The sequence below is a fragment of the Gekko japonicus genome, unplaced genomic scaffold, assembly GCF_001447785.1.
Source record: "Gekko japonicus isolate JY-2015 unplaced genomic scaffold, Gekko_japonicus_V1.1 scaffold212, whole genome shotgun sequence".
Classification (NCBI taxonomy): domain Eukaryota; kingdom Metazoa; phylum Chordata; class Lepidosauria; order Squamata; family Gekkonidae; genus Gekko; species Gekko japonicus.
The window spans coordinates 1,078,938-1,097,905 of NW_015161953.1; the positions used below are offsets into that span (position 1 = coordinate 1,078,938).

Consider the following 18,968-nt stretch of genomic DNA (forward strand, 5'->3'; position numbering starts at 1 on the left):
CAACCCCCTTCCTCGGCCTGGACCCAGGATAACGCCAGGATTGGACAGAGCACCCGAACGAATGCCCTTGCAGCGGTGTCCGGCTAGCCGGCCCCCCACCTGGACAAGCAAGGGCGTGACATTGGTAGAGACGGTTGTGTGTAGCATGCTATAGCTTTAAGTTGTGCTGCAAAAAAATAATTCTCTAAATTGGGTAGAAGATGAGAAGTGCTTACCCACTCCAGAACCGCTGATTTCCGGAGGGGTGTTGAAAGACCTGAGCCAGATTGAGGTGACGAGAGAGGAGGTCCTAAAACTGATGGACAACTTAAAAACTGATAAATCACCAGGCCCAGATGGCATACATACGAGAGTTCTGAAAGAACTCAAATGTGAACTTGTGGCTCTCCTGACAAAAATATGTAATCTTTCCTTAAAATCTGCCAAATGTCACTCCCATCTTTAAAAAGGGTTCCAGAGGAGATCCGGGAAATTACAGGCCAGTCAGTCTGACATCGATACCGGGTAAATTGGTGGAAACCATTATTAAGGAAAGAATTAGTAGGCACGTAGATGAACAAAACCCACTGAGGCAGACTCAGCATGGGTTCTGTAAGGGAAGATCTTGTCTCACTAATCTGTTAATGTTCTTTGAGGGGGTGAACAAACATGTGGACAAGGGGGAATCCAATAGATATTGTTTACCTTGACTTCCAGAAAGCTTTTGATAAAGTTCCTCATCAAAGGCTCCTAAGTAAGCTCAAAAATCATGGGATAAAAGGACAAGTAGATTGACAGTTGCTAAAGGGAATGATAGTGCCCATTAAAATTAATAGCTTCTTTGGCCTGGGCCTCATAAAAGGTAGCCTCAAAAAAGGCTACAAAAGCATTTCTTTATTTAAAAAATGTATGTTATGCCTCACACTTTTAACTTGGGGGGGGGTTGATTTTGTAGCTTTTCATCGTTAATTTTTATGATGGGTAGCCCCCCCCCCCAGCTGTAAGTTTATTAGTCCATTTGAATTTCTGAGAGAGCCTGAGCATAGCATACAGGTAATTAGGAAGCAAAGCCTTTTCTGGTATGGAAATGAAGTAATAGGGAAAGCTTCACACAGTAAACTTACTTGGCAGGAGCAGGATAAATAAAAAGTTGGCAGCCCACTCCTTCAGATGTTGCAAAAAGATGACTTGGATGGGTAATCTAATGGGCTGCCTCCTGTTATTGAAAGATAATGTTCTAGAACTGTAAAGATTTTATTATTAGTCAGAATCAGGCAGGGATCATAAAGTTATACCCATCCCTTCTTCTGGTCCTTCTTTCAACTAAGGGGATCCTGAAAATCTAAATGATCACCCATCAAGCCTAAACGTTATACTGCTGAATGCTAGTTCAGTCTACAGTAAAGCATTGTTTATCCAGGATTTAATAGTAGATGAGGGGACTGACCTGGTATGCATCGCACAGACCTGGGTCAGTAAGCAGGGAGTGGTAGTTCTCTCCAGCTTGTTTTGTTTGGCATTACCTCACTAACTCTTATTAGCCCTACCCCTGTTTATGTGTTTATATGTGTTTCGCTTAGTTCTTTTAAATTTATATATTTATAAAATGCTGTTTTTCATGTTTTAAATTTTAAAATGTTTGATGTATTTTAATGTTGTTTGCCATCTTTGGAGACCCTGAACTGTGTTGATAGGCAGCATAGAAATATTTTAAATAACAGTTATATTCAGACCTGGGTTGTGGATATAAGAACATAAGAGCCCTGCTGGATCAGACTAGTGGTCCATCTAGTCCAGTATCCTGTCTCACACAGTGGCCAACCAGTTCCTCTGGTGGGCCAACAACAGGGCATAGAGGCCAAGACCTTCCCCTGATATTGTCTCTTGGCTCTGGGATTCAAAAGCCTCCCCCTGAAGGAGCAGGCTTTTAGAATATTCTTTTGGATCCTAGCCCTGGATGGAGGTTCTGTGGCATGCAATGCCTTTTATCAGCTTTGAATGGTATACCAGTGTAGCTGCTCAGTTGCCATTTCCCTCCCCAGTGGTGGCCCTGCAGACTTATCTGACACGAGGGTCATCCTTGGAAGGGCTGTGGCAGGGTCAAGGTGAAGGAGAGCAGTGCATGGTGCCACCTGGCTGGTGTCTGCCCATCAACTGTTTGGCAATAATATGTGTGATTGCTGCAATGGCTGCTCAGCAGCAGTGGCAGGCTTATGATGGAGCTGGAAGAAGCCCAGCCTGGTCCAAGCAAGGCTGGAATTGAAGTGGAGGTTGTGGCTAAATGAGGAAATGGAGGGCTCTAAAGGAGCAGGAGAAAGAGGTGTGAGAAGAATTGGGAGGGGTACAGGGACCGTACACCACTTGTATACCAAGGTCCTGCACAGTAGGAAGACTCCAGATTTGAAGAGTAAATTAAATAGAGAATTTCTCTAATTACAAGCACACTAAGCATTCAAAAAGAGCAAGCAATACAGAATTAAGAAAGCAGAGGTGACTGATAGTAAAAAGAGGGGTCAGTTACAGGGTGATACAACCTGTCCAGACGTTTAGGGGTCCATGGAGATGAGATTATGGCCCAAACCAAAGGTTTAGGGGTGAACTGCCAGTTGGCATTGGGGCAGACACACAAAATCTGAGGCCGTGTGTTTGGATGGATATAGACATTAGAGAACAATTCTGATCATTGGGAGGTCTTGAGGGGCTTGCCCCAGGTGAAGACAAAAGATTACTTGGGCCAATCAAGTGTCCCAGTGGGTGCAGTTGTCAGGAGGGGCATGGCCTAGATGTGATCAATGAGGTCCCAGGGGGTTGAGTCTGGATTGACAATAGCTATGATGGGCCTAGCCAGGTGCGAGATGGTTGGGCTGGGAGTGTCCATTGTGGAACAATAGGGTGGTGTGGCGTTTCCTGGTGCCAGACAAAAGAGGTGATGTTTCTTAATGTGTGGCAGGATGAACCTGAATGGGTGACCATTCACTGTACATGGAGAGTTAATGTTTACCTTGATAGGACTGGCATAGGTGTAAGAATGCAGATACTTTATACAAATAGATGGAGACAGGAATGAGAGGATTATTCCAAAGGTATTTCCTGACATACAAGTGAACCAGAAGTTGTGGCTGGAAAGATGCAACATTCTTCATTTATGACAATAGCACAGACCAGAGGCTCTTTGTCCCTGCTTGCCTGTACATTTGAGAGACAAAAGACTAGCCATTTGGTCAGTAGAATATGCCTGAGGTGAGAGCAGAGATTTGCCCATTCTTAGTCCTTTTGGACTGACCTGACAGGAGAGAAGTGTCTGTGGGGTGGTGTTCCTTGCATGAGGATGTTTGGCAATGCAGCCAGCCTGGCGAATCTTCACTTGGCCTGAGGTTTCCCAGCCAAGAAGTGGTTCTCCTAGCCTCCCATCAAAAACCACTGTTTAAGCCAAGCCTGGCTTTACACTGTTAGTGGAGTTCAGAGTTGTTTTTGGTGGTGTCTCTCACTCGGGAAAGACCCCTCTGGGTTCAGGGCCCAGGAGGCTGGTTACAATGATAGGATTAGGATTACAGAAATCTGAAATCTCAGGCCATTTCCTAAGTGAGGGCCACTACAGAGAAGGCATGTGTACAGGCAGTTATTGCTCTTGCGTATTTGCAGAGTGGCACCTGTAGAAAGTCCTGTTCATATAAGCAAAGTTGTGGTGGTGGGGTATAGGGGGAGATACCTTCGTAGATACAAGGTCCAAGGTCATGAAGGCCTTGTGGTATGTGATAACCAGTATCTTGAATTGAATCTGACAACTAATGGGCAGTCAGTGAGTGACAGCAGAATATGTGTAATGTGCATGCTCTATTTAGTTCCTGATAATAACCAAGTGTGGCAGTCTACACAAACTGGAGTGTCGGAGTTGCTTTTGAAGGGAGGCTGATATGGACCATGTTACAGTACTGTAGGTTTTGATGTTACCATAATGTGAATCCATGTGGACAGATCAGCTGAGTCAAGGTAGGGGCCAACTTTGAGGCTAAACACAGTGGAAAGAAAACATTTCTTGTGGCTGCATTAACTTACTTCTCCAGCAGTAATGCTAGGTCCTGTATAACCCCTAGGCCAGTCGTGGCGAACCTATGGCACAGGTGCCAGAGGTGGCACTCAGAGCTCTCTCTGTGGGCACACATGCCATCGCCCCAGCCAGGCCCAGACCATCATTAAAGTGTTGATTTCTTTGCCAAATAATTTTAAGTAAATGAAAGCATTTGGGATTGCTTTCCTTACTTTGTTTGGATCATCTTAAGTTAATGTATGAGTTGTTTTTTCTAAAGTAAAACCTCGGTATGTTAAATTGCCATGTTGGCACTTTGCGATAAATAAGTGGGTTTTTGGTAGGGTTGCCATGTCCTCACCTGTTGTATAGCGGGGGAGTCCAGTCTTTGTTTGGGAGTCCATGCGCACCATAGAGTTTTCCCTCGGATGATTGTGGCCCCGCCCCCAACGTGCCCGACGTGATCACGTCACTTCCGGGTGACGTGCTGACACCGGGCATGCTGCGTGCTTTGGGGGTGGGGTTCCCCCCAGGGCCCGATCAGCCGGTGGCGGGTAATGGGCCTCTCGGGCGGGGGTTTCCCTGCCCCCCAGGGAGACTTGGCAAGCCTAGTTTTGGGTCACAGTTTGGGCACTCGGTCTCTAAAAGGTTCGCTATCACTGCCCTAGGCTCTTAACTGAGTCAGCAAGGGGCAGCTGAACCCCACCTGTATAGGATCGCAATCCAGCAATGTTCCAGTGACTGGCAGAGGTTAATGAGTCTTGCAGAGAGAGAGAGAGAGAGAGAGAGAGAGAGATGAGTGACAGAATGGTTAAGCGATTCGGAGTTTTGTATCAGGACTGACCTGTATGCTTGTAACATTCCTTTTTGTAGAATGTTTTACTGTATTTTTAAAACATCCTCCTACTTTTTAACAAAACATGCTTTATATTAAATGGCTATGGGTGCTTATGGGTAAAGCTTTCTACAAAGTAACAGCTTAGCTCTGAACTAACTTGATTGGTGTTTATATAAAGTAGGCATTCCATGCCATTGTAGTCTGTGTTTATATTTCTATCTGAAATCATTGCATTCTATTATTTTCTCTCCCCACCCCCAATCGCTTGTACACCTATGTCCTAGCACTGCTGCTTTGCCTGGCTCCACATGTTCTATTTAAAAATAAAAACCCATTAAAAGTAGCCAAATATGTGATTTTTTTCGTTTGCAACCCCACCCCCACCAATATAGTTGTGGCCTGTACAGTAAATTGAAATTTCTAGCTGCCATTGGTAAACACCTTGAAATGGTTAAACAAAAACCCTGAAGAAATCTTTTGTGTGTGTGTGTTAATTATAATGAAAAATACAAGTGATACAAACTTTGCAAGATAAGGCAGCAAAAAAAGGTTACTGGTGATGGAATTATTTAGCAGAAATGGAAGGGGGAATTTGTATGCTTCTAGAGAAGTGCTAGATATTTCATTCTAAGGAAAGGAACCTCTCTCACCCTCTCTCTCTCTTACAAGGGATTCCAGTTTTTCAAACCTGTTATACAACCCAGGGACAGCCCTCCAGCCTCCTGCTTCTTTCTACAGTGAAATTGTGTAATGGGACTGATTGCCGAAGGAGAGCGATAGCTCTCACTTACTCACTTCAGAACTCTGCTTCTACACGTAGGGTAACTTTTGGCCCAGACCTCAGTAGATGCCTTGGGACAACTCTTTCTTCCCTCTCACTTTGGTGTCTGGGGGAAGAAGAATGGCAAGGGCAGGTAGTCTGGAAGCCCTGTCACGAGAGGGAAGTGGAAAGTGAGTCACAAAAGACAGGCTGAACAAGAGAAAGCATGGATAGCGGGGTGAGCAGGAAATCAAGATGTTTGTTTGACATTAGCTTGGTTATCTCTCCAGAGACTGGCTGCTTAGTATGAGGAGCCCAAATCAACAATCCGTTATAGGGTCTGATGAAACTCCATTGACCCATTGAGTCAGCCAAGATGTGGTGAGTTAGCATGTGTCCTTTCACCAAGCCAGGGTTTTCCACTTCACAGTTTGAGAAACACAGAAATATATTTATTGGTTTCCTTCTGATCTTTTAACAGTATTTATTTTGTGGGATTGAAAGAGCTGACTGGGGGAAAAAAGGTATTTTTGTTCAGTGTCATGTAATACCCCCGGTCATCCATTGACCATTAGTTCAATTGTCTGGGTCTGTTGCTCACTGAGCAAGGTCTGTTTTCCTGGGGCTGATTGCAAGCCACAGCTTCTGCTGTTGCTGTAGGGTTGCCATGTCTGGGTTGGAAAATACCTGGAGACTAGGGTTGCCAAATCCACTTACCCCTCGGAGTGGGGGAGCCTCGTCGGTGTCCGGGAGGTCCTTTTGGGTGTGTGTGTGTGCGAGTGCCGGCAGGACGTCACCGGAAGTGACGTGCAACGTTGCTGACGTTGAATGCGTGGCCGAGCTCGTCGGGGGGAAAACCATATGGCAACGTGGCTGTGTCACCTCTGGTGACACAGCTTCAGGGGCGGGGTTCCCCCCGGGCCCTGATTCCGCCGGGGCGGAAATCGGGGCTCCGAAGCGGGGGATTCCCCGCCCCCCAGGCCCATTTGGCAACCCTACTGGAGACTTTGAGGATGGATCCAGGAGAGGGCAGGGTTTGGGGAGGGGAGGGGCCTCAGTATGGTACAATGCCATAAAGGCCATACTTTAAAGCAGCCATTTTCTCCAGGGGAGCTGATCTCTGTCACCTGAAGATCAATTGTAAAAGTGGGAGATCTCCAGGCCCAATCTGGAGGCTGGCAATCCTGTGTTGCTGCTTGGAGGCAGAGGCTGTGGGCCTCTGAATTGTAAAGCTCCACTTAGGCAGAGGCCTAAGGGCAAGAGTCAAAGGACTCTTGGCCTGGGGATCAGGCCTGGGTACCCTGCCTTTCTCTAAATACCTTAAAACTACTAATCAGTTACAAAGGTAGAAAGCCACTGGGGCTATCTAGTATTTTCCGTAGCATGCCACATTTATGATTATGTACCCATTGAGTGGAAATTGTGGGTGTGTGCTCGCTGCATGGAGCTTGTGGTTCTCAGGGACAGGTTTGTTCCCTTGAGGCAAGGGTTGCTGGACAAGCTGAGGCAGAGAGATGGATTTGGGGAAGAGACTTACCAGAGCAGTCACACTCCTGTGCTGACAGCTGTTCTGATGTTATGGAGAGTGAGAGTCTTGAGGTTGGACTAGGGTTGCCATGTCCCAGTGGGGGACTTTGGGGGGGCGTTCTAGGGGGGGTGGGGACAGCCCAAAAGTGATGATGTAACTCAGAAGTGATGTCATCATGTTGGGGACCAGTGCTTGTGCTCCAAGCCACAAATTTGCGGCTTGGATTGCAGGCGCCCCCCCACTTCTCCCCCAAAGTATTTAAAGGATCTCTTTAAACGCTTTAGGGAAGAAGTGGGGGCCAGCACACACCTGCATTCCAAGCTGCAAATTTGTGGCTTGGAGTGCAGGTGCATGCCCCCCCCCCGCTTCTTATCCAAAGCATTTAAAGGATCCCTTCAACTGCTTTGGAGAAGAAGCAGAGGGCACACACATCTGCACTCCAAGCCATGAATTCGCGGCTTGGAGTGCAGGCGTGCACAACTCCCCCTGCTTTTGACTCCAGATTTTGATGCTAATCAGTCATCTGAGGCTGTCTTTCATCACAAATAGCCATTGTTGCCATATCTGGAGAGAAAAATGAGGCCATGGGTCAGCCACTTTGTCAATGTGTGACCCATATTATTTGATAGGTGTTGAGTACAAAATCCAATATTCTGTTTTAACTGGCCCTCTGAGGATGGTTTTGTTGTCTAAAGCCCATGTTTCTATAGATAGGGACACAGTTATCCCATGCATGTTACATACAGTATAGTTTGAGGAACAATTATTCGTGCTTTAGCTTCTTTCAGCCCTGCCTGCTTTATGCAAGTAGATACTTACTTACGTTTATTAGCTTCTATGACCAAAGGTCTTAAGCTCAATTATCAAACGTGGATATACAACGTTAGCCTCCAAATACAAACTTTACAATAAAAATGTACAGGCGAAATAATCAAATCTAGAAGATCTAAAATGTTAAAACGGAAGTCATTAATAAAACTATAATTTGTTTAAATATTCACTTAAAACACATTAACCACTCTGAGAAACCTTCGGGTAGTGAAGGGCGGGGTATAAATCCAATTGGGTTCTGTTACAATTGGGTCAAGCCAGATTTTTTTTGCTTGACAGATAAAACTATCATTAATAATTTTGTAACAAAGTAAGTGGTTTCAGGATTAATATCTGCCAACAGATAGGGGACCACCTAGAGTTCAGTACGTAATGGATGTTTGGTAAGAACTGGCAGGGCCGGCTATGCAAGTAGATAAACAGGATGCTGAGGATGGAAATAGGTGTCTTCATGCTTCTTGTCGTGTTCACACCAAGTATCCCACTTTGTACTTCTTGAAAAGAATTTTTGCTTTCGTTGCCGTGTGAACTGTGGGTTGGATCTAGCCAGGTTTTTCACTTAATCCTCACCTAATTTTTCCCTTTAAGGTGCTACTCTTTTCTTACTTTTTTCTAATTAACCCCTCTTACTAAAGCTCCTGTCCCACGTCTTTTGTCCATGCAGGCCCCATGATCCCCTGCATGGCTTTCTTGATGGTCAAAGGGGACCCCACCCATCTGTTTTCACCAGAGGAAAAGCGTTTTTTTTCACTGGAGGAAAAGTCTTAAGCACTAGCTGCTTACTTTGTGCACTGTTATGACTGAGTACGTGCTCATAAAATACTGTAATCTCATTGGAAGGTTGCCTGTCTGGTAAATCAAAGTTATCTGATGGTGCTGTGGTAATGGTAACATTCTACAACAATGGCACAATATCCCTTCTTTATCTCTTAGCTTTTTTTTTGTTAACTACAACTTTTCACATTCTTTAAAAGATTACAGAGAGGCTAACTGACTACCACCTGTGGTTTATTTTCATGAGCTGTTGCAAGGAAAAGTTTTATCACTATGTGATTAAATCACACAAATTTTATGCTTAAATGCATATCTATTGTTTTCCAAGCCTAACACCAGGGCCATATAGTGGAGTTAGGCAGTTGCCTAGAGCGCCACCTCCAAGGTGGTACTGGCTTGCCCTGCCCTACCCCTCTCTTTGGCAGCACAGTGCCCAGGGCGCCTGCCTGATGCTCAGCGGACACCATCTCTATGACCTGTCCCCCTTCATATGTCTCCACCCAGGCAGCGAGCAGCTGCCTTGAGCAGTACTATCTGGGCGACTTCGGCAATGCTAAGCCAGGCACCACCGTCAAAGCCACTCAGGTAATCAGTTCTGTTGAAGCTGCTAGACGGGCTGCTTTCTGGCCCTTGCCTGGTCCGGGAGACAGATGGGAACATCCATGCCAGGGAACTTGCTTGCGCCACTGTCGAGGGCGCCGGAAACCCGGGAGAACCGCAACGCCGAGCTCTCGGTCTTGCTTTTGGATTGCAAAGTGCTTTCTGGGGCATGTAGGAGTTGGAGGGGCCGGGGGGTCACGTTCTTCTTTGCCTGCCCCTTCTTTTTTCCCCTTGGGAGTGCTGGGAAAGAGCTCCCCCTGCCCAGCATGGGCTTTTCTTCATGGTGGGCAAACGCCGTGGAACCGGGGGGGGGGAGGGAATGGGGAGATGAAGGGTGCTTTTGTGGGGTATGTGTGGAAAGGGAAAGGAAAGGTAAACTCTCTGCTCTTTCTAATCTCCCTTCCTTCTCATGTGATGCCTATACTGGAATGAAAAACCTAGGGGAAGGAGCTAGTCTCTTTCACCTCCTACACTGGCTTTGGTTTATAGGAGGTGATATACCAATAGAAATTTTAGCTCACTAAACATCAAACTCTTCTTTAGAGCAGGGTGCTAGAATAGAGGAAATTTCTGGATCCAGTCCAGATCTGCTGCTTCTGTGCTCCATTCTTCTGATATCTTGCTTTCCTTTTTCTCTTTCTGGGGCTCAAACCAGCCTGCAGAGGGGTTGTTTCTGACTGGGGGGGGGGTATTCTGCTCCTCCCTTTCTCCCTTTTTGCAAATCAGTTATCCATGCTGTGATCTGAAAATGAATCCCCCTCTCATCGGTGGGGCCGATTTACACATGATGTGCCATTACCCATAACTTCTTGCCTTATGCATTTGGAGGCCTGAGTTTTGAGCAGAATATATGGGTGTGTGTGTTTAACCCTTTCTTTCTTTCTTATTTTAAATCCCCGGAGGGATATTTTTATTATTTTTTGTAAGACTAGAAAAACTACAAAGAAAATATAAGGGAAAAGGACTTACAGGGCTCTTTTTGTAGCAGGAACTCCTTTGCATATTAGGTGACACACCCCTAATGTAGCCAATCCTCCAAGAGTTTACAGAGCTCTTCTGACAGGGGCTGCTATAAGCTCTTGGAGGACTGGCTACATACCGCTGGTATGCTAATCACTCCCCCGAGGTCTAGGGAGAGCAACCGCCATTGCCAATCCACAAACTGGAAGCTCTGTTTAACCCTTTCTTGAGACCCATTTTCCCATTTTCTTGCTCCCCCCTCAACATCCCCCCATGGTGGAAAAGGTACTAAACATGTAGTTCTTCCATAATGAGGAGAAAATTGGCATGGGTGACTGGAGAAGCATTTATGAGTGGTAAAGTGACCCGGGGGGGGGGATTGGCAGTTTTTCCTTCTTTGTGTCATGACCACAGGCTCCTGTGGTGGCTTGTCCTCTATATCATTTGGGAGGAGGGAATTGCATGTGATGGTGTGTCATTTGACCCTGGCTCCCGTACTCAGAGCAGGCCCTCTTTCAGGCACAGGTGAAAGGCATGGCGGGGCCAGCAGTGTGTCAGTTGGGTGCTTGGGTAAATGTCACATGCCCTGCACAGCATGGCACTACTTGTCCCGTGTTGCTAATCATTATCTACGGTGTTGCCTCACAGGCTTCTCCCAAGTGGCTGTGCTTTGTCGCACGTTGACACTTCTCCTCACCCTTGCTCTGCTAATCCATGAGCTTTCCTGAAAAGGAGAGGAAATTATACAGTTGATGGGAAACCTATTTTGTTTAGGCGGTTCCCAAACAGGTTGAAGATGTATGTAAGGCCTGCAAGAATTTGGAACAAGCATTGATGCACAATGGAAACAAAGATATTGATGCTGAAGATCTGTGTTGTGAGCTGCAAGCAGTAGCTTGAAGACTTGTAAAGTCTATGCCACCACAAAGAATACTTCTCTTCATACTTCAACAAAAACTCCAGGATAGTGTGCCTAATGTTTCTGTTGCTCTAAGGATCCTTCTCACACTTTCAGTGTCAGTGGCAAGTGGTGAATGCAGCTTCTCACAACTCAAACTTATAAAAACACACATATGTTCGATAATGCTGCAAAAGAGACTAATTGGTTTGGCAACTATTTCAATTGAACATGCCAAAGCATCAGTCCTTGACCTGAAGGAATTGGTGACAAAATTTGCTAAAGAAAAGGCACGCAAAATGAGACTCTGATGTGCCTGAAATGGAAACATTAAAGAGATCTAAATTTCAACATCACAATTAACAGGCTTTTTCAAAATGCATTGTGATTTGTGTTTCTCTGTTTGAGAGAGATTCAGACTGAGATCATTCTGTCATTTTTGAGATTGTATCCCAATACTTCCTTTCGCACTCTTTTGTTGACTATAGAGGCCACACCATTTTTTCTTGGCCACTGTAGTAGATATAATGGCCTTCTGAGTTAAATTCGCCCATTCCTGTCCATTTTAGTTCACTAATCCCCAAGATGTCGACATTCAATCTTGCCATCTCATTTTTGACCATATCAAGCTTGCCTTGATTCATAGATCTTACATTCCAGGTTCCTATGCAGTATTGTTCTTTGCAGCATCGGACTTTCCTTTCACCATCAGACACATCCACAACTTAGCGTCCTTTCGGCTTTGGCCCAGCCGCTTCACTCTTTCTGGGGTTACTTGTACTTGCCCTCTGCTCTTCCCCAGTAGCATATTGGACACCTTCTGACCTGAGGGGCTCATCTTCTGGTGTAATCTCTTTTAGCCTTTTGATACTGTCCATGGGGTTTTCTTGGCAAAGATACTGGGGTGGGTTGCCATTTCCTTCTCCAGTGGATCACACTTGGTCTGCGTTCTCTGCTGTGGCCTGTCCATCCTGGGTGGCCCTCCATGGCATAGCCCACAGCCTCATCGAACCACACAAGCCCCCTCACTACGTCAAGGCAGTGATCCATGAGGGAGGTCAATGGGCTTAGAAGGGCATAACTCTGCTTAGGCCGGCACCCAACTTCTGTACAAATTTGTGAGACACTGTAAAATGCTCGTAACACCATGATGTTCATGGGGTGTTACTGCCAAGATGTGGGACCAGTATTTCTTTATTTATTTAGAAAATTTGTTTGCTGCCTCTCCAGACCTGCTTGAGGTGGCTCACAACTCAATAGAAACCACAGAACAATGCTTAGAACGTTTGATACTTCCTCTAGAAAGGAGTTTTGCCTTCTGATGTTTCAGTCTGTTGTGTTATTTACTGAGTGGTGCTAATTTTTCAGAACTGCCCCTTTTGCCATGCTATATAATGTCAGTGAGCTGATAGCTGAAGCTTTCCTTTTCTTTGCTCTAATTGCACAGTTCACTTGGCACTTCTCAAACTGCTTTCACGTCTGCTACTTGCAAAAAGAAAACAAAACTTTACACCAAAAATGGGGTATGATTTTAAAAAATACAACTCTAAAGGGAATATTAGTATCATACAGAAAATAAAATGATTGCTCTGTAACACTGTGTGTAATAGTACATATTAACATTTTATGAAAAATAGGCAGGCTTCATGCTGTGCGGTCCTGCAGCCTTGTTTCACTCTCTGCAGATGTGACAATCTGGGATGTTTCCAACAAAAGGCAGCCCTATATGGGCAATTATGACTGAAATTCTACTTTTAACACCCCTGAGATATACCAAATGAGAGAGGCCACATTAGTGACCCTGTTGTCATTTTGTTCTACAGTAGAGTAACCTTTAAATTAGTGAGGCCATGTGGTCCATGTTATTGAGAGGACTGTAGCCAGCAGAGGGCAGTGCCGAGCATTTCTCTAGGCGTTTAGTTATAAACGTTTTTCTAAGGCCCAGATAGAGGGTTGTCAATGATGAAACCAAGCTGTTTATTCTTGAGCCTGTTTCTAATGTTGACATGGTCATGAGGAAAGAGCCAGACTGACCAGTTAGGCCTTTAGATGTCATATTGCAATGAAAGAATATGGACCTTTTCTGATACTGAAGCTAAGTGGGTCTGGCCTGATTAGGAGACAGTCTGGGAACTGTATGTAAGCTGCTCTGAGCTCCTTGGGAACAAACTGGCTGCATGTGTAAAACTGTGTCTGTACTTGTATTACTGGTGGCCATTCTTTCCTATGGAGTCTTTCGAAGGGCCTTTTTCCTGCACTAGAACCACAGATAGTAAACCAAGGGTAGATGGTGAACACCCTGCAACAGCAGTGTTATTTCATTAGAGAGGTAGTCTTGCCATCCCCCCCAATAAGGACGGAGTTCCCCTGGTCTGAGAACTCATAGCCTGTTTTTTTATCATTGGCAGTGGGAGACAAAATGGTGTCCATCAGGTGAGCTCCCTCCTAGTCTCTATGGTAGCCATAGAGTGGAGGTTAGAGCATCACTGCTACTGGAGGACTCAATGCTGCGTTCTTCCCCTTGCATTTTACACAGCTTTTCATTTTGGGCTCCAAGAGTGTGGGTCAGGTGGGTGGTATAAAGACACCCCCCAGCTCGCAGCAGCCCTCATTCAGGCTAGGACGAGCTGGGGGCTGCTGCAGCTGATACCGTGTGCTGTATCCACTGCTAGGCTGCCTGCATGCATACTAGGACTCGGACTGAGGTCGGATGGGGTTGCTGCGGCCCTTTACTGCTGAGCTGTTAGTTGTATGCTCCAGGAAGCCAACTCAAGGTCAGGTCGGTCTGCATGCAGCCATGTGCTCCCAAGTGGGCAGGGGGGTAGGGCCCAGGCCAGCCCCAACCCAAGCCACACTTTTGTCTGGGAGGAGGATGTGGGAGCGGCCGTGGGTCCTCACTGCCAGTCTGCCAAGGAACTCAGGATGCTGTCCTTGGGGGGCTGGCCTGGCCATGTGCTCTGCCTGTTGGTGTCCATCCTTTCCCTGAAGATGTGGGCGACCATGAGGAGAGGGGTGGTAATTCATCATCCCCAGGCCCACTGTGCTGTTCGGAGCCGGTGGCCTGGGGAAGCCAAAGTGCTTCATTCCTTCCTCTGTCTATGGAGAAGGGGGCTGGTGGCAAGAAGACCAGAGCCCCTTCCCTAGCGGGCCAGCCAGACTCCTGATCGCCCCTTCCAGAGCGCATGAGAGGCACCCTATCTCCCAAGTGCTCTGAGCCCAGTTCAGCACGCACATGGCCACCTGGCGCTGTACCTCCACTCCCCACCCCAATGCCACCTGCTTGGCAGAGAAGCCCTCGTGTGGCGCAGGCCCCTCCACGTCACTGTCCAGGAAGCACTCTAGGGCTGGGGCCAGTTGTGGGCATTGTGCTCATCCTCTCTGTCATCTGACTTGTCCCCAAGCTCCAGCTTGAAGCAAAGAAGGGGGGGGGGTTAAATCCCTGGGCCCGTGCTGCAGCTGTGCTGTGAGCCATTGCCCGCCCCATCAGAACCCGGTGTGTGTGCGTGTGTATGAGAGAGTATGTGAGAGAAATTCCTGGAGATTTAGGGGTGGAGCTTGGGAAGTGATATCACTTGACCTTTGACCTGAAAGTGACAGCACATGAAATACCACCACAAAAGTCTCCTGACTCCAACCCTAAAGTCCTCAGATATTTCCCAAGTCAGACCTGGCAACTCTATAGGGAGAGCTTTGTTTTCCCGCCGTTTTCTTCCCGCGCGGGCGATCAATTTTTTTTAAAGTCCGATTTATAGTTCGATATACCAGAACTCCAAACGATCTCAATAGCGATCCCATTGGAGTTTGAAGTTCTGGTATAGCGTTATATCAATATATCGCTATAAATCGAACGTTCAAAAAAAAAAAAAAGCCTGCACGGCCGAAAAAAGGCGGGAAAGAAGCGTATCGGAACCGGGAGAGGGAACGGGAGACTACTCTGAAGCGGTTTACAGGTAAAACACTTCCGTCCCAGTTCCTAAACGGAACAGAGGCTTCTGTGTCTGAAATGGCAGTTACATCCCGGTAGGGAACCGATTCTCAACCGGGTTCTGTCTGAAATGACAGACCAGAACCCGGTTGAAAACCGGTTCCCTACCGGGAGATATCGCCTGTCTGAAATTCCTCGAAATCTTCATTTAGCCTCATTCAGTTGTATGCAGTGTCCACTGGGTGACTTTGGGCCAATCAGTTTTTCTCATCCTCAGTTATCTCTCAAAGGTGTTGTGGTAGGGCTGCCAAGTCCCCCCGGGGGGCAGAAACCCCCCCGCCCCAGAGGCCTGTTCCCTGACGCTGGGGAATCGGGCCCCGGGGGGAACCCCGCCCCAGCGTGCACTTCACAGGGAAGTGACGTTATGATGCCGGGCATGCTGGGGGCGGGGCCACGGCCATACAAGGGAAAACTCTATGGTTTTCCCTTGTATGGTCGTGGCCCCGCCCTCAGCGTGCCCGGCGTCATGACGTCACTTCCCTGTGACGTGCATGCAGCGCGCGCCAGGATCTGCACGGGAGTCCCCCACTGGCAGGGTAAGTGCCACTTGGCAACCCTATGTTGTGGTGATAAAATGGTGGGAAGAACCCTGTACTCTTTTATGAGTTCCTTGGAAGAGGGGCAGGATAAAAATTGATAGGGATGCAAGTGTTGCGCACAAAGAGAATTCTTGATGTTTTTACCCAGTTGCACCTCTTTTCCTGTGTTCCATACAAGTGAGCATATTTGTGTGGAATGAAATAGGCTATGGTCTAGAAAACCTAGGGCACTGGGGAAATCAGTGCTCTTTCACCTCAGACAATATTTCTCACAAGTTTGGGTTAAGGTGGGGCAAATTCTATGTGCTCTACAGGATTTCCCAGTTTATCTGGGAGTTGTTGCTTTTTCTAGGTAGCTGCCTGTAGTACTGTTGTACATTGTGTTGGACTAGGCCTGGTGAGGCCTAGGGTTGCCAGTCCCCAGGTGGGGCCTGGGGATTTTCCACTTTTACAACTGATCTCCAGCTGACAGAGATCAGCTTCCCTGGAGAAAATGGTTGCTTTGAAGAGTGGACTCTATGGCATTTTACCATGTTAACGCCCCTCCCCTCCCCAAACCCCTCCCTCTCCTGGATCCACCTCCAAAGTCTCCAGGTATTTTCCAGCCCAGACCTAGCAACCCTAGTGAGACCTCCTATTATTACTGCCAACTATGGGTAGACTGTGCTGGAAATTTTCAAGAACTGCATAGTAAGTAAAAGGGTTTTCTGATTAAAAACGTTAATACTTGGGAATGTGGGAAGATTATGGCCTATGAAGGTGAGAAATTGTTTAATGGACAGACAGGGCAGAGTTTCAGGGCAAAACATATGTAACAAATAATAGAGGTAAAACCCACATGGTGATACATATAGCTACCCAACATCACTACAATGTTTTCCCTAGAAATTATGTCATAGCACAGATAGGGTTGCCAACCCTCCCTCAGTGGAGGCGGGTTCCCCCCATTGCTAGGTCCCCATCACCCCACCATTGATCATCTGGCCAGTGGGGGGAAACGTATGAAAAAGAGAGAGATCTATCCAACATGCATTGACGTATGTCATTGCCCACATGATCCAGAAGTGACGTCATCACATCTGGGTGACACTCTGGCATATGGGCAAAAACTCTATGGTAGAAGTCAGGGCTTTTTTTTCCGGAAAAAGAGGTGCCAGAACTCTCAAGAGAGAAATGAAGGCGAAACACATGGGATTCTTTGAAACAATATCATGAACTTTTAAACATTTTTTGAGAAGTTTGTTTCCACAAAGAGGTTCTGAAACTACTTCCCGTCGTGCCCCCCCCCCAAGCCCTGGTAGAAGTCAAATTTATCATAGAGTTTTTGCCCAAATACCAGAGTGTTTCCCCATCATCCTGGAAGTGATGAGGTTACTAGGTTACGTGGTCAGTGACATAGACACACTGGATGGGCCTCCCTACTGCTCCTGTTGAGTACCCCCATCCTCTGCTGAGGGGCCTTGCAACCTTAAGCACAGACAATGCTGATTTAAAAACATTTCTGCCACTTCTACTTGGAGTGGCTGAAAGCAAAAAGGGCTGCCAGTGGGATACCTTCTACCACAGTGGGAGGCCTTGAAGCCCTGCCCCTCATCCTGATATTTACCTTCTTCCCTTGGATATCTTAATAAGAAGGCTAAAACCTGAAACTTCAGGAGAAGCCTTCAGATTTGGCAACACTGTCAGGGTTAAAAAATAATGGAAATTGATAGGAGAGATATAGTAAGTGTGGCTAGAATACCAGCTATTTTACAGATGAAATGCTTTGTTGGAACAAAGCTTCGTGTTTGACCCTAATCAGTGCTCATGATGTGCAGTGCTAGTCAGGGCAGGAATAGGTTTGCAAAAAGTTGCTAAAGTCACAACGTACCTCAAGTAGTTAAATATCACCTGCATTTTTTCTAATGATCATTTTGAATGTGTTAAAAGTAGCAAATAAATAAACTGTAGGCATCTGGTATTAAAAATTGTATATAGATGTGGTTCATTAACGAAGGCTACATGTTGTATTGCGTCTTTTAAGTGGAAACATGACACAGACACTCTTTTATTGTAACAATCTGAGTATATGACAGAAGTTCAAAGCAGTCAGACATTTTGTACATATTGTTAGTATTTAGGTCTGAAAGTCTGTACTGAATATCTGCAGAGTTTAGGTGGTGCTGATTATTAATATAATTAATAAAAACAGTATAGGAGCAGGAGGAACGGTATGGGCATGTGATAGGAGATAGGACTGTAATTTTGGATTTTTATGGTTAAAGAAAAGAGTCTGGATATAGTCATACAAGTGATGTTTGTCTATTTCCAGGCATCTCTGAAACCATGGTGGCTAGAAATTCACATTAAAAAAGCAACAAAAGAAAGCATAAAATGTTCAAGATAGTGTGACATTTGTTAGATTTTGCAAAATGCCATGCATCATGGAAGTACCAGTCCTCTCTGTAGAAGAGGCAGTTTGGCATAACTGCTTGGTCTTTCTTTGGCAATTTAAAGCTCTTCTCTGTAGAATGTATAGAACTGGGACTAGTTTTGTGTGACTGTGGCATCCGTACCATGTTCAGGCCCAATTCTGTGACTATTGTCCTCTTCCTCCTCCACTTGTGTTATTTCCTAAGGTTTCTAAAGGCAATTAATTTTATTAAAAATATCAAGAACAGAGTAATCCATTTATGATTGTTATGGGAAAGACTGGCAGATCTGGCTGTGTTATTGCAAAAAAGTGCAGTGTGGCTCTAGTTGTGGTACTGCCTCCAGTGTGCTAGTGTCATTAATCAGGGCCCAATTAGTCTTGTCTGATTGACACACCAATTGTTGTAAAGATTGTTAAACAATTTTCTGGGAGGACTAAATTTCGCCCTGGCTTAATCCTGTAGCATAAAAGGCTGATGTTCTATATCCTACAGAGAAGGGATGCTCTTAAATTATTTCTTGAAGAGCTGAGAAGCCTGGCAAGTACTATGTTAAACATTAATTTGCTTTTTCCTTTGCAGAGACTTAGACAGAAACAACATTACAAGGATTACAAAGGTGGACTTTGCCGGGCTTAAGAATCTTCGTGTTCTGTGAGTATAAGAACATCTCTCCTTATATATAATTGAGTAGTGGGGTGGCACTCTCTGAACATTCCACATGCTCCTAAATCAGTTGGCTCCATGATGTATCACTCAGAAGCTGTCCCTATCCACTGGCTCGTTGCCTGAGTCTCACCTCCAATATTCTAAACAGTTTGCTGTTCCTCCCCCCCCC

The 18,968-nt window shown here is 46.0% G+C and overlaps 1 protein-coding gene across 1 annotated transcript in view; it reads left to right on the top strand.

Moving 5' to 3' along the window:
- Nucleotides 1-18,968, top strand: part of SLIT3 (slit guidance ligand 3) — a gene marked incomplete at its 3' end in the record, with an annotated part of 512,561 nt that overhangs the window by 29,183 nt on the left and 464,410 nt on the right. The window contains exon 2 of the mRNA XM_015429462.1: nt 18,713-18,784. Coding sequence (XP_015284948.1) covers nt 18,713-18,784 — 72 coding nt within the window. The remainder of the gene's footprint in view (nt 1-18,712; nt 18,785-18,968) is intronic.